This window comes from Laccaria bicolor, genomic scaffold (genome assembly GCF_000143565.1).
Source record: "Laccaria bicolor S238N-H82 LACBIscaffold_3 genomic scaffold, whole genome shotgun sequence".
Taxonomy (NCBI): Eukaryota; Fungi; Basidiomycota; class Agaricomycetes; order Agaricales; family Hydnangiaceae; genus Laccaria; species Laccaria bicolor.
In genome coordinates, this window is record NW_001889874.1 from 296078 (window position 1) to 309943 (window position 13866).

Consider the following 13866-nt stretch of genomic DNA (forward strand, 5'->3'; position numbering starts at 1 on the left):
CGTCTTGAAGGTGGGGTTTTTGGTCATTCGGTGTGCGATGAAGAGGGTATGAGCGTGTGCTATGGGTAAGAAACCCAACCAGGCTACCCGAATTCTCTTGTCTCTGCTGATATGAGTTTCGAACCAGTTGGCGATTTGGGCTCTCTCCGTGACGGAGAGGGTTCCTACATAGGGAATGAGGGTGTTTTCAAATGCCTTACTTTTGTCTTCAAGCCACTTCTTGGCGGGTATGAGATTGCTTGAGATTTCGGCGTTGGAACTATTCGGTGCTGTCAGCAATCTGTGTAAAACTCCTGCATGTGGTGAAAGAGCTTTGTTGACATCTTCTGTGTAGGAAATTGTCGATGGGTCAGAGAGGATGTCCTCTGCAGTCGGGATTTCATGTGCGAGTGTCCACTTTCCAAGCTAAGATTGGTGAGTTCGTTTCTGTTTAATAAATTTAAACAACTCACTCTTATTTTACGCCTCTCTTCACCCTTTAACCAGAGTGAATCTATGATTCCCCCTAGCAAGGGGGTCTTAGGATTCCAAAGTCCGACCAGGGGTTGGGTAGGTAGGTCGGCCGCAGGCCCAGAAAAAAAAAATGGAACCCTCTACAAAAGGATCTCAAAACAGGCCTGGAAGGCCATACCTTGCAGGTTTGCAGTGCCAATACACTCCAGAACATGTAGATCAGTCAGAATTCAATGATATTCAAGCTTTATATAATATTTCTTTAATCTTATCTAATCATAAATTTTCTCCACCAAGCGTCAACAGAAACACCCACCTCTTGTCATATCGGAAGACCATCGCACCGACATTCCTGCAGGGTATGTTTGTAGAAAAATTGCTAGTGGAAAAGTGACTCACCATAAGTGTTCCAGTCATGCAGCCATGGTATCACATCAACTTAAGGATGACTGGGACGAGCAGGAGTCGAGGGGCGCTGATTCAGACCAACGTGCTGACATTCCTAGAGGGTACATACAATGTTTGCCAAAAAAACGATTTGTTAGCGCAAGAGTGACTCACCAAGGTATTCCAGTCATGCAAGCATGGAATCTCCAGAACTCGAGGATGGCTTGGATGAGCAGGAGTCGAATGACACCAAATCTGGATCAGAAGAACAGACATCAGAGTTTGAAGAAGGGGAGAAGGACATGACGGGTATCGTGAAATCTGCAAACGAACGCGACGTCACGGTAGAGATTGAGGGTGTAGTAGGTGAAAGTGGGGACATGGCGGTAACAGACGTAGCAACGAATGTCACCATTGACGACATGGGCTTGGAGAAGAACAGCGTGCGTATCATCTATACTTAGTTGAACACGCACGCACTCACACGATATGTAGCGCCCTGCTCTTGGGCCGCCATCGGAGACCATCTCAAGCGCCTGCAATGTTAGTGACGCCAGGATAGCCGCAAGTAGTACCAACTTGGAAGAAAGTGGCCATTCTAAAAGGAAGCGCATTCTGAGGCAAATGCCAGCCTTAAACAGATGCCTGTGTGGAAAGGTGGCGGACTCACAATCGGATGGGGTTCTTGAATGTAAGAGGCTTGGCTGTGAAACACAATGGGTAAGAATATATTCCATACAGAAATTACAAGTCACTCACCTATATGCCAGTATCATCTATGTTGCATTTCATTCCACAAAATTGGGTGTGTGAGGCCTGTGAGGCAAGTAGAGGGACAAAGCGATCATGACAATGACATCACCTTACCATATATGGACATGTGCCTGATTACGTAGGTAGGTAGGTCAAGCTAGTAGGGCTTTAAAAAAAAAATCGACCCCAGGTCTATTTTTTTAATCCTAGGACCCCCTTGCCCCCTAGAGAGACATGACTGGTGCTTCCAGGTTCGATTCCATCATTCTCAAACTGACACCCTTGCCACCATCGTATGACCCAGGCCTCAGGGCCATCCCTCTGGATCACGCGAGCAGGATACCAGAACGTTCTGTTGAGAACAAGCGCACCACGGCCAGGTCTAGATAAGTGATCAAGATCTACCAGAAGGCAATTGGTGGCCGCTCTCACCTAAGGCGCTGTTTCAGCGGCTTGGTATGCAAGGTACGGGAATTCATGATTCTGATATGAAGTGAGTCGCTTCAAATTTCTCTCAGAACCATTGACTCACCTCTTTGATGAACTGCTACTCCGTCTTCCTGAGAACATCTCCTTTATGATGCTCGGATCGCAAGTATCACAAAGAAAAGTCTTCTTTTTTGGAAGATCACTTGCCCTTCCATCTCGCTGACAGCCAACATGCGACCATTCTCCACATTCATCACACTGCACAACTTCCCCATCGTCCTGATGATAGACAATGTTCCCATCCCCAGTGGCACCACAGCGGCAGTTTAAATCAAACTCGGAGTCAGGGAGTGATTCTTGAGAGTCTGGACATGCCAGTCCTTCCACCACTCTGCAGGGAATAGTCTTGTCCTCTGATTCCGGACCATCTTCCAGAGCCAGCGGTCTCTCTGGAATATATTCTGTTGTTCCCGATTTTTCTGGATTCAGAATCCATGTGCGATCCTTTGCTGGCATTTCTTGTAATCCATAAAAGTGATATGAAGCAGTAGGAAGGTTACCAAGAGTCCGTTCCGAGAAGTGCAGGTGATATTTGGCAGTATATTCCTTTGTTCGCATCTTGAAGAATTTATTCTGTGCTTTGATTCCTCCTCGAAGGCGATAGTATGCCTGCCAGATCGAATAACCCTCTGGAAGTTCGATGTTACGGCCGGTGAGATGTGTTTCGAGCAAGGCGGCTCGCTCTTCGACTGGGTATCCTTTGTGCTTTAATCCGTCATATGTGTAGACCTTTTTTTGATCATGAGATACGTATCTGGCGGTGAAGTGCGTTCCTCCAACATTGACAAGAACAAAGCCAACAAGGTCGGAGACTATTCCAGCCTTCTTTGCTGCAGCCTTCGGATCCGGGAAGATAGTTGGAGGAAAGTCCCATTGTTGTCTTTCTGGATGGGTAGGATGGTTTGATTTCACCGTTTCGTCGCCAACCTCAATGCCTAATATTATAGGAATTGAAACAACCAGTTCCTCAAGATCACGTCGTTGGCCAGAGCATAGACGATGCCCTTCATGTACCCGCCAACAATTGGTGTGAGGTGAGGTTGGAGGTTTATCCGCAGTGAAGCGTGCCTCGCAAACCTTGGAGATGAGTCCATCATATTTTTTGTAGTGATGGGCTCCAACCTGGAAAAATGGCACACGTCGGAGGGTACTTGTGACCTGGGTATGTCCACTACCAATTTCTGGGGATCCCGAGCATTGGCTAAGAGTGACAGCGAATGTCATGAAATATGTGACACAAGGTGAGCAAGCATGGGTAACCAAGCCTACATAAAAGGATAAGTCTTGTATATTATTATACAGTTTCTAGACGCACCACAGGCGAGTCAAATTGATCCAGCTCCTCAATCACAGCATTTTGTTTGAGAAAAAGTCGGAGGCGGTCCCTTTGCAAGCCCAGAGCAGTAGTTGCATTATCATCCTCGGGATCAAGCTCAAAGCGTTCATTGATGGCCAGATAAAGCCCATTTAAGGGAGAACCTGTCTCGAGAGAGACAAAGACCTCTCCGAACTCGGTGAACTTCTTTGTTACTGCAACATAAAGAACCTGAAGCGAAGCGTCAAGCCAACAAGAATTTGCCTTCCAGGGGTAGGAGGGTGGTCCAAAGTTGGACTCAATGGTGATCTTAGAAGCAACCTTCTTCATCGCGGTGACTTTAGAAGGATCCTTCCTTGGCGGTCTCAGGAGAAGCGCCTTAATTGTATCAGGTGGGCGTCCATCATTCTTCTTGCGCTTTTTAGCGTCAGGATTTGGTGCTCGAGTAGGTTTTGTTCGGCCAATAGCAGCAGCCTTGGCCTTCCATGGCTCAGCATACCAACGATCAACCCCAGAGGTCCAACAGTAGGGTGTGCATTGACCAATGCCTGGAAGCGAACCTGTTCGTCCTTGGAGATATGAAGAATATGGCCAGGTCTTCGATGCTGGTGAAATCCATCATTGACGACACAAACTCCCTTCGAATACGTCCAGAGGGTGAGCTTGACGTCGCACTTGTGATGGAATAGAACAGCTCCACATCGGCAGCGTTCATTAACTTGCTTTGCTACACCTTGTTGACTTGTCTGCGGTCGAATGGTTATGAAGCAGTCAGGGTTATCGCACTCGATTACTCCCAAACATTGCTTATGTCGCCTCTTTCCACCAGTCCAAGAATCTGCGAAATCGTCGCCACCACGATGGCCGTGTGTCCTCGAAGCCCAATGGACATGGAGGTTGTTGAGGTCGCTAACTTCCCTGAAAGTAAACTCGCGTTGGAATATTCCATCTGGCCACCCATCCCATTTCAATTCTGAAGCGTTCAATTCCGACGTGTTCAATGTGGGGGGAACTGGTGGAGGAACTGGTAAAGGAGCTCGGGGTGGATTTACCGACGTTATCTTTTCTTCGACAGCTAGCAGAGGTTCTGAGATAGTTTAAGAATGGTGGTTAAACTCAGAACGGCTTACCTATCAATCGCCGCTTGGTAGGCTCATCTAACGTCTTTCTAGGTCTGAGAATATAGCCAGTGACCTCTCCTATGTTGAATTATATAGCCAGAACAAAATTACAATTGACATGAACTCACCCTGCTCATCGTACAGGGGTACAAGGTCTCCCTGTGATTGAATCGTGGGTCGTCGACTCATTTCCGGTTCATCCGGGACAAAGTATTTGTATATATGTTTGAAGAAACCCTGGAAATGATTTGAACCAACATTTGAAAGAGGTTTTGTGTAGAATAATGGGTAGTAACTTACCAGAACCATTTTCGATGTTACCAGACGGAGGAGAAGAGATTCAAGTGCGAAAATTTTACTACACAGTCATAATGACTGAGCACTCGATCACCGGAATCAAATTTGAGACCATGTGCAGATTCGATCGCAAACATGTGCAGACTCGATCGCATGCCTGCGTTCCACCTGCGATGCACTTGCTTTCAGCTTGCGGTACACTTGCGATACATCTGCAACTCACCTGCGACACATTTGAGATACACTTGCGAGTATTAGCACCCATTGTGAGACTTGCGTACACCTGCGTGCAACTTGCGTACACCTGCGTGCAACTTGCGTACACCTGCGTGCAACTTGCGCATCACCTGCGATACACCTGCGAGACGCATTTGCATGCATCTGCGCACCTGCGGTCAACTTGCGAACCACCTGCTGTCAACTTGCAGAGTTTACTTGTGCCTTCACAGAATAATCTGACTCATCAAAACTGCAGGAATTTTGGTGCAACATATATAGATATCCTCCAAAAATACCACCAAACAGAGCAAGACAGATGAGACTATGCATTGTTAGTGTTCCACTCGAACACCCACATGACAATATCCACCTCACCCATTGAATTTCCTCTTACAATACTCGGTGCAGGCATTTTTTTGAATGATGATGAAGAAATAAAAATGGCACAGGAGTGTTTGGATGGGATGGACTTCAATGAGGATGATGGGAATTTTGGTATTGATTAATGTCACTGTGTTTTTTACTTATCTTTGGTTGTGATATGCATACTTGTAATTTTGTTGGGGTCTCACAGTACCTCAGAATGCATTTCAAGAATTGTTAGTGAGCTAGGTGTTTTAATGAGAGTGGAATAACTGTTATAACACTTGCAACACACACCAAAGGCACTGCAAGCACCGTGAGAACTTGTTGTTTGAGGCCAGTGAATTAGTTATGAGAGTAGAGCAAAACATTGGGTCACAACATGCATGGGGATAATTTTGTTGGGGTCTCACAGTACCTCAGAATGCATTTCAAGAATTGTTAGTGAGCTAGGTGTTTTAATGAGAGTGGAATAACTGTTATAACATTTGCAACACACACCAAAGGCACTGCAAGCACTGTGAGAACTTGTTGTTTGAGGCCAGTGAATTAGTTATGAGAGTAGGGCAAAACACTGGGCTACAACATGCATGGGGATAATTTTGTTGGGTTCTTGAGATGCTTTAGAATGTTCTGTAACAAATTTTGGTGAGCTGGGTATCATAGTGAGAGTGGAATAACTGTTATAACACTCCACTTACACTGTATCCAATGGACTGGGCTGGTGAAGCTGTTTCTGATGCCTTCATCTTCCTCCTCCCACCTCTCAGTTTCTTATCTCACCACCTTGAAATTTTGCCATTGCTCTCCACCAGTTTTCAACACCCAACAATATAACAGCAGCTCACCTCATTCCATTCACCATGTGCCAGGTTTTCTTTTTGAATGAGGTAGTCTTTGATGTGGTCATTAAGAGTGGAGTTGCTGAGGATGTGTCATTTGATGAGAGCCATGGGTGAGTCACTACTACTCCTTGGCCAGCGAGCTTTGCTAACCCATTCCCAACAGCACTGGATTGCCTCAACACCATGTTGTCAAGTGAACTGACAGTAAAATGTGTTTTATTTTCTTCTTGACAAAGTTCATCCCCAATAAATGTAGACATTGACAAGACACTATTTTAGTACAAATATATTATATTTTGTGTGAGCGGATGGACCTTCTTGGTGGAAGTGTAGTGGTGTCACTGGAAGTCAAGGGTTGTTCGGTATTTTCCTTGTCTGCACAGTGTTCAAGAGAGGTCCTTCTTCTCTTGGAAGGTTGCATCTTCTCAAGTGACTGATAAGTAGGGGTCTTCCTTTTCCTACCAAGACCATCTGAAATCTAATGGAATGAATTGAAAAGAATAGAAACATAGGATTATAGCGACATACCTTGGCTGGTCTACCTCGTCTGATGCAAACCTTTAAGGCGTGGGCTGGGTCTATCTTGTTTTGCTTGGATTCAAAAAACTGGGCTGGTCCTACCGTTGTTGTGTAACCTGCATCTCGTAAATCTATAAAGTGTTCCTAAAAAGACATAAGTGAATGGTCAGAATCCTGCAGTAGTGTAGAAAAGGGCTTACAACAGGACCATCCTTCCAGTCATCTGGGACTTTCGCCGTAATTACCGTAAAGGCATCAAGGTGAGAATGATAGTAAACAGGAACTTGGCTCTTGAATTTTTTATCGCAAAGCTTTCCTTGAAAATGATATGGTTCACCTAATGGAGTGTTATCAGCAGGGAGAGAAGAAGAAAATAAGTAGACAACATACCAATGGTATGGGACTTGTCAAACAGTCCTTCTTGAAGATAGAAATTGTAAAGATCGCACGGTATATCGACAGCAGCCTTTCTGAACACCCAGATATAGCCATTTGTATAGTTACGGTCAGAGGTCGTGTTGAAGGCGAAGGGGTTGGGAGAGTTTGTTGACATGGCACACCGTCGCAGAAACTCTGGGGATCGCCAGATCTCTGTGTATTTCAAGATCTGTTGCTTGAATCGCTCAAAACGAATATCATCTGAGCATATCCAGCTGCAAGGTGCACCTGGAAAAATCGCAGCATAGTGCAAAAAATCATTAGCGAGGTGCTGTCCAAATCCTGAGAATACTCAAGTGCTATTTTCTGCAATGACATCGACGATGGGTTTCGAAAAGCCAGAGGCATATTCACAGACCCCATCACGCCAGTTATCGAGAGCAATCAGAGCAGCCTCTCGCTCAAGAACCCAATCCGGACCATCTGGAAATGTAGTCCAGATGAGTGGCCATTCCTGCAGGTCATCGTAAAATAAAGCAAGCAGGTATCATACTCTGACTCACCAGAGACCCGACATCAAGATCTGCCTGCGTCCAATGTTGATCCTTGCTGATGACATGCATATGCATAAGACGTGCAAAGTCAGAGAATACAATAGCAAATGTATCAGCAACAATAGCCGCAAAGACGTTAATCGTTCGCTTCGCCTTTGAAGATGATCCAGGCTCAATAAACTGAGGGGGTGTCACAAAAGAGCGCATTCTGGACGCCTTGGTTCTATCAGGATTTGAGCCAGGGCAGTCGTTCTCGATGAGCTTAGTATAGTCGGCATGAGACATGATTGTGACCTTGGCCTCCAAGCCAAGGTGAAAAACGGTAAGATGCTAAAGAAAATCAGAACATAATCATAAAGTGATGATACCCAAGAGATACGTACATATCCCACCCCTATAGCCAGGCATTTTCCTCGTCTAGCCAAGCATATTTGCCCAGAAGATAATCTCCGATTGACGAGGTAGGCCCATGGTTGCCTAGAGGCTCGCTGAAGGTCAAAATGATTGGGAACATAGTCATCCATAGGCTCGAGTGATTCAGTGTAGCGGGAATTGTGGACAGAGATACTGGAATAGGGCTTGTTCTTTGTACCCAAGGTAAAGCACCTGGAGAAAAGCCGGATATAAGCTTTCGACCCAAAAGTAGGATGAGATTAGTGTCCATAAGTAAGATAGTCAAGTTTGACCTTACCTAGAGGCGTCGTTCCGAGCTTCTTCGCTTCGGCCTTGATTTTATTGAAGACTTGGTGAATTACAACGGAAACCTCGCCATCTTCCGGCATGATGTGAATGTGTAGAGTGGAGATGGATGGGTGGTAGAAGGGTTGAACGTGTTATGCGCGACGCGACTTGCAGTAAACGAACCGTGTTTAAGCAGTCATGTGTCGGCCCGTACCAGGGTTTCATTGTTGCGCGCAACCTCCGTAAAAGTCATTTAAATTGACTGCTATGTTATGGTAGACAGTACATATGTTTACCATTGACACCGACCTTTTCAAAGATCTGCGTGACACCTGCGATACCTGCGATCCTTTTGGAGTATCTGCGAGACGCTTGCGGTCACCTGCGAGTTGGCGGTCCGCAGGTGACCGCAAGTGGCACGCAGATTTCTGTATGCCCGTAAAATTGCACGTCCTGTGAAATCACCGCGCCGTAAGCGACTCGAAATTAGACTACTACATCGCGATCTACTTAAGGAACTGAAATGGAGGTGCAGCGTAATTAAAAGAAAACTAGACCGCATGATGGATATAGAGAGGGACAATGATGAATTCATTGCAATTAATTTTGTAGCAGCAGTAAAAGACAGATTGGAATCATTGGAACTTCAGCAGAAATATAACGCACTAGAGGATAAATTGAAGGCAGAATTTAGCAAAACTTTTGAACCAATTCCGCATGTCGACGAGTTACCTGATGATGTCTACTGTCGAATTAAATTAAAAGATGCTACAAGAACTATAAGCAAGAGAACATACGGCTGTCCACGCAAATACCGTGAAGCATGGAAGACACTCATAGACGGACATGTAAACTCAGGAAAGATTAGATTGTCAAACTCTTCCTTTGCTTCGCCTTCCTTTATCATTCCGAAGTCAGATCCTACGGCGTTACCACGTTGGGTAAACGATTACAGAGAATTAAATTCAAATGTGGTCATTGACAGTCATCCTCTACCTAGGGTTGATGACATCCTTGCAGATTGTGCAAAAGGAAAGATATGGGTGATGATCGATATGACAGATTCCTTTTTTCAAACAAGAGTGCATCCAGACGATATCCATTTAACTGCAGTCACGACACCTTTTGGCCTTTACGAATGGACGGTAATGCCCATGGGGTATCGCAATGCCCCCGGTATTCATCAGCGTCGAGTGACAGCAGCATTGCGGAAATACCTTGGAAAGATCTGCCATATATATCTGGACGATATCGTTGTATGGTCTCAAAACATAGAAGAACATGAGAGAAATGTCTGGTTGATTTTGCAAGCGTTGATTGATGCGAAATTATACTGCAATAAGAAGAAAACAAAGCTGTTCTGTTTCAGAGTAAATTTTTTGGGACATACAATCTCACAAGATGGGATTGAAGCAGATGAGAAGAAAGCAGAGAAGATAGAAAACTGGCCCGTACCTACTACGGCCACCGAAACACGCACATTCCTTGGTCTCGTGCGTTACCTGAATGCCTTTTTACCCAAATTAGCAATCCAAAGTGATATATTATCTGTTTTCACGACAAAAGAGGCTGAAAAGAAATTTCCTGAATGGTTACCAAAGCACCAGTTAGCATTTGACACAATAAAAGCAATCGTAACCTCACGAGAATGCCTCACGTCAATTAATCATGAAAACATGGGGAACAACAAAATTTTTGTAACAACGGATGCAAGCGATAGAGTTTCCGGGGCAGTCCTTTCCTTCGGCCCAACCTGGGAATCAGCACGACCTGTGGCATATGATTCGATGACATTCAAAGGTCCCGAATTAAATTACCCTGTTCATGAGAAAGAACTCCTCGCTATTATGCGCGCATTACGAAGATGGAAAGTAGACTTACTGGGATCCGAATTCCTAGTGTACACCGACCACAAAACCCTCCTGAATTTTGACAGACAAAAAGACATGTCTCGGCGGCAGTTACGTTGGATGGAGGAACTTTCAATCTACGACTGTCGTTTTGTGTATGTAAAGGGCAAGGACAATTCTGTTGCAGACGCACTGTCTAGATTACCCTACAAATACGTCGAAAAGAATGAGCAATCAAACGCAGAAAATGATGCAAGCTACCCCTTCTCATACCATGCAGAACACCCAATCACAGTATTCGCTCCCAAAGAAAAGCCAGCGATGTGTGCGATTGTAGCAGCGTTAGTCGATGCCGCACCTAAGAACTCATTCAGGGTAACGATAGACGACGAACTCCTGGCAAAACTTAAAGCAAGCTATAAAACTGATAAATGGTGTCAAAAGTTATTGCGTGCCAGTCAAGGTCTGCCTAGCGTCCAGAGCAAGGACGATCTGTGGTATATTGGTGAAAGATTGATAGTTCCAAAAGATTCAGGCTTACGAGAAATAATCTTCCGCATCGCACATGACAACCTTGGACATTTTGGTTTCCACAAGTGCTATGATAACATCTGTGATTCATATTTTTGGCCGAACATGCGCAGAGATCTGGAAGAAAAATATATTCCAGGTTGTCAAGATTGTCAAAGAAATAAAGCACCCACCATGAAACCTGTGGGACCACTTCACCCATTGAAGGTCCCTGATGGAAGATGTGAATCAATTGCAATGGACTTTATAGGCCCGCTGCCAGAAGATGAAGGATACGATTGCATTTTAACGATAACAGACAGACTTGGATCGGATATTCAAATAATTCCGACGAGAACAGATGTTACCACGGAAGAACTGGCTATTATTTTTATTGATAACTGGTATTGCGAGAATGGCTTACCTTTAGAAATCGTGTCAGATCGAGACAAATTGTTCGTTGCCAAATTTTGGAAATCTTTGCACAAATTGAGCGGCGTGGAACTGAAAATGTCGAGCACCAACCATCCAGAAACAGACGGTAGTAGCGAACGCACAAACAAAACAGTAAACCAATGTTTACGTTTTCATGTGGAGCGAAACCAAAAGGGTTGGAGAAAAGCCTTACCTCGAATTCGGTTTTTCCTGATGAACACGATTAATAAATCCACGGGATATTCACCTTTTCAATTGAAGTATGGCCACTCACCCCGGATATTACCGCATTTCGACAAATCTGAAATGAACGATAACGACGATATCGACGCATTGGAAATAGTGGAAAGAATTCAGCAGAATGTTGCCGATGCTAAAGATAACTTGATGTTGGCGAAGATCTCCCAAGCATATTTCGCGAACGGCAAACGGAGAGCAGAGATAAAGTACAAAGTGGGAGACAAAGTGATGTTGTCAACAGCGAACAGACGTCGAGAATTCAAAGAAAAACCTGGTGATGGAAGAGTCGCGAAATTTATGCCGAGATTTGATGGACCCTGGGAAATTACAGAGGCACATACAGAAACATCGACATATAAATTGAATTTACCACATACTACTAACATCTTCCCCACTTTTCATGCGTCGCAGATTAAACCATTTATTCCGAATGACGACGAAATATTTCCTTCTCGTAAGAACGCAGAAAGTCCGGAACCGGTCCTGGTCGACGGAGTACTCGAAAACTACGTGGATCGGATTCTCGATTTCAAGAAGAGAAACAGGAAACCTTCATACTTAGTCCGTTGGGTTGGATTTGGCCCTGAACATGACGAATGGCTCCCAGCATCGATGCTAGAAGACAACGAAGCCCTGGATCGTTGGATCGAATTCGGAGGAACTTCGCATTTTTCTTCTAAATCAACCTGACGGTAGCTTTTTCCCACGGGGTTTTTTAACGCACCCAGTCAGTTTTACTTACTTAGGTAAAATTTTTCTCTCTCCTCTATTTTTTGTTGCGTTGGCGTTGAAATTTTGTGGAGGGGGAGGGGTGTAAGGACACCTATTTGCTCATATTTACACACGTTGACACACGCATCCAGCTATAAGTAGATCCATTCTAGCTTTCGTCTTCTTCCTTCCTTTTTACCCTCACTTTACCTCTTATACACGATTTGGAACTGTTCACTCCTCGTGTGATCCAGTCCCGTATTACATCTTGTCGCTAAGTAAGCGATAGCGGTCTGACACTCTTCTTATGTTTCCAAGGGGGTTCAGGGATCTAAATGCTGGACCAGGGGTTGGGTAGGTAGGTAAGATTTTTGGAACCCTCTACAAGATAGTCCTAAATTGGTTTTCCAAGGTGATTTACAGTATTCCTGCATCTAGAATATCATTGTATAGTACATTATCTTGACTGGTTATTATATTTCATTATATCCAGCCCAATTTCTGGCTTCAAAATTGTTTTTCACAGTCTAATCTAGGGACTGTCATGGATACACCCGGGTATTAACCGTACCCGATCCACGGATTTTCCCACCCACAGATCAGATAAGGCACATTACGGATATATCCGTGGGTAAAACGGCCTGAGTGGCTGAGGACGTAGCTTCAGTTATATAAATGAGTGTATCTTGTTCATTTCTTGTCTGTTCTTTACAAAAAAAAATTGTGTTATGAAGCGAAAATTCAGAAGAATTCATATTAAAACAAAAGTCATTCATATATGATCTAGATTGAGTACAGTAAAACTAAAGTTATTTATATATCATAATCTGAGGTCTTTCCCTTTATATAATGCTGTTGTAACTGAGCCTTGATCACAGAGTGTGTTTTGGGGTGTGTATTAGCATGCCTTGGCCATCTTGAGAGTATTTATTTTCAGTATCAGAGAAATGCCTTTGAGAACAATTGATATTTATGTAGAGGTATTGAAAGAACAATTTTGGTAACATAAAGTGTTACAAAAAGAAATCATTGTCCATCTTTTTTTCAATCATTTGCATAACTTTATTGAAGCCTGGGTAGAGGGGGGATTTAACTCAGGATCTGAGAGCCATTTCCGCTCTGAATGTTTGAGAGTTAATATTGTGCTGGGTGAAATTGATCTGATGGTGGCCAGTGGAAAATGCTCGCTCTGCATCCACAGAAGTAGCTGCAACAATTGTTGAAAATAAAGGAACATAAGTGTGAATAATGGTGCTTACCTGGGGCTGAGCAGAAATCAGAACCCATTCGTGAGAGTTGTGGTCAGGACTGTGATGCATTATGCCAGTACATCATATAACCTCCCATTTTCTTGATTGTTTCCGTTGCTACCCTGGGTTCATCAAGGTAAGCCTGAATGTGGTCCTTGACAAACTGATTTTCTTTTGGTGCATATTGTGATTGCTTTGGCTAAAAATTGAATTCAATAACAGGATTTCAAAGATATTTTTACCAATTACCTTGTTTTCCTCCCCTCTTAGCTCATTCTCCTCTTCACCTGCATATACACTGTCTCAGTAATCACATACTATACTTTTTATAGACTTGATTTGTTGGACGTCATGACCATGGTCTTGAAACCATTTGACACTTGAGACAGCGACAAATATGTAGGGCTACATATGTAGAAACATATGCTCTCAAAACTGCAGGATACACTGTAATCTCTTTTGTTCTGATATATTTGCTCTCAATTTTCTAAGTTTG

At 44.0% G+C, this 13866-nt stretch overlaps 1 protein-coding gene across 1 annotated transcript; it reads right to left on the reverse strand.

Moving 5' to 3' along the window:
- Positions 1–6531: 6531 nt before the first annotated feature.
- On the reverse strand, positions 6532–8475 carry LACBIDRAFT_308427 (uncharacterized protein; the record flags this gene model as incomplete). Its single annotated transcript, XM_001875933.1, has 8 exons — positions 6532–6720; positions 6771–6905; positions 6962–7098; positions 7152–7470; positions 7558–7653; positions 7703–8023; positions 8077–8321; positions 8385–8475. The coding sequence occupies 8 exons, from the start codon at positions 8473–8475 to the stop codon at positions 6532–6534; spliced, it is 1533 nt and encodes a 510-aa protein (XP_001875968.1).
- Between the last annotated feature and the right edge of the window lie 5391 nt (positions 8476–13866).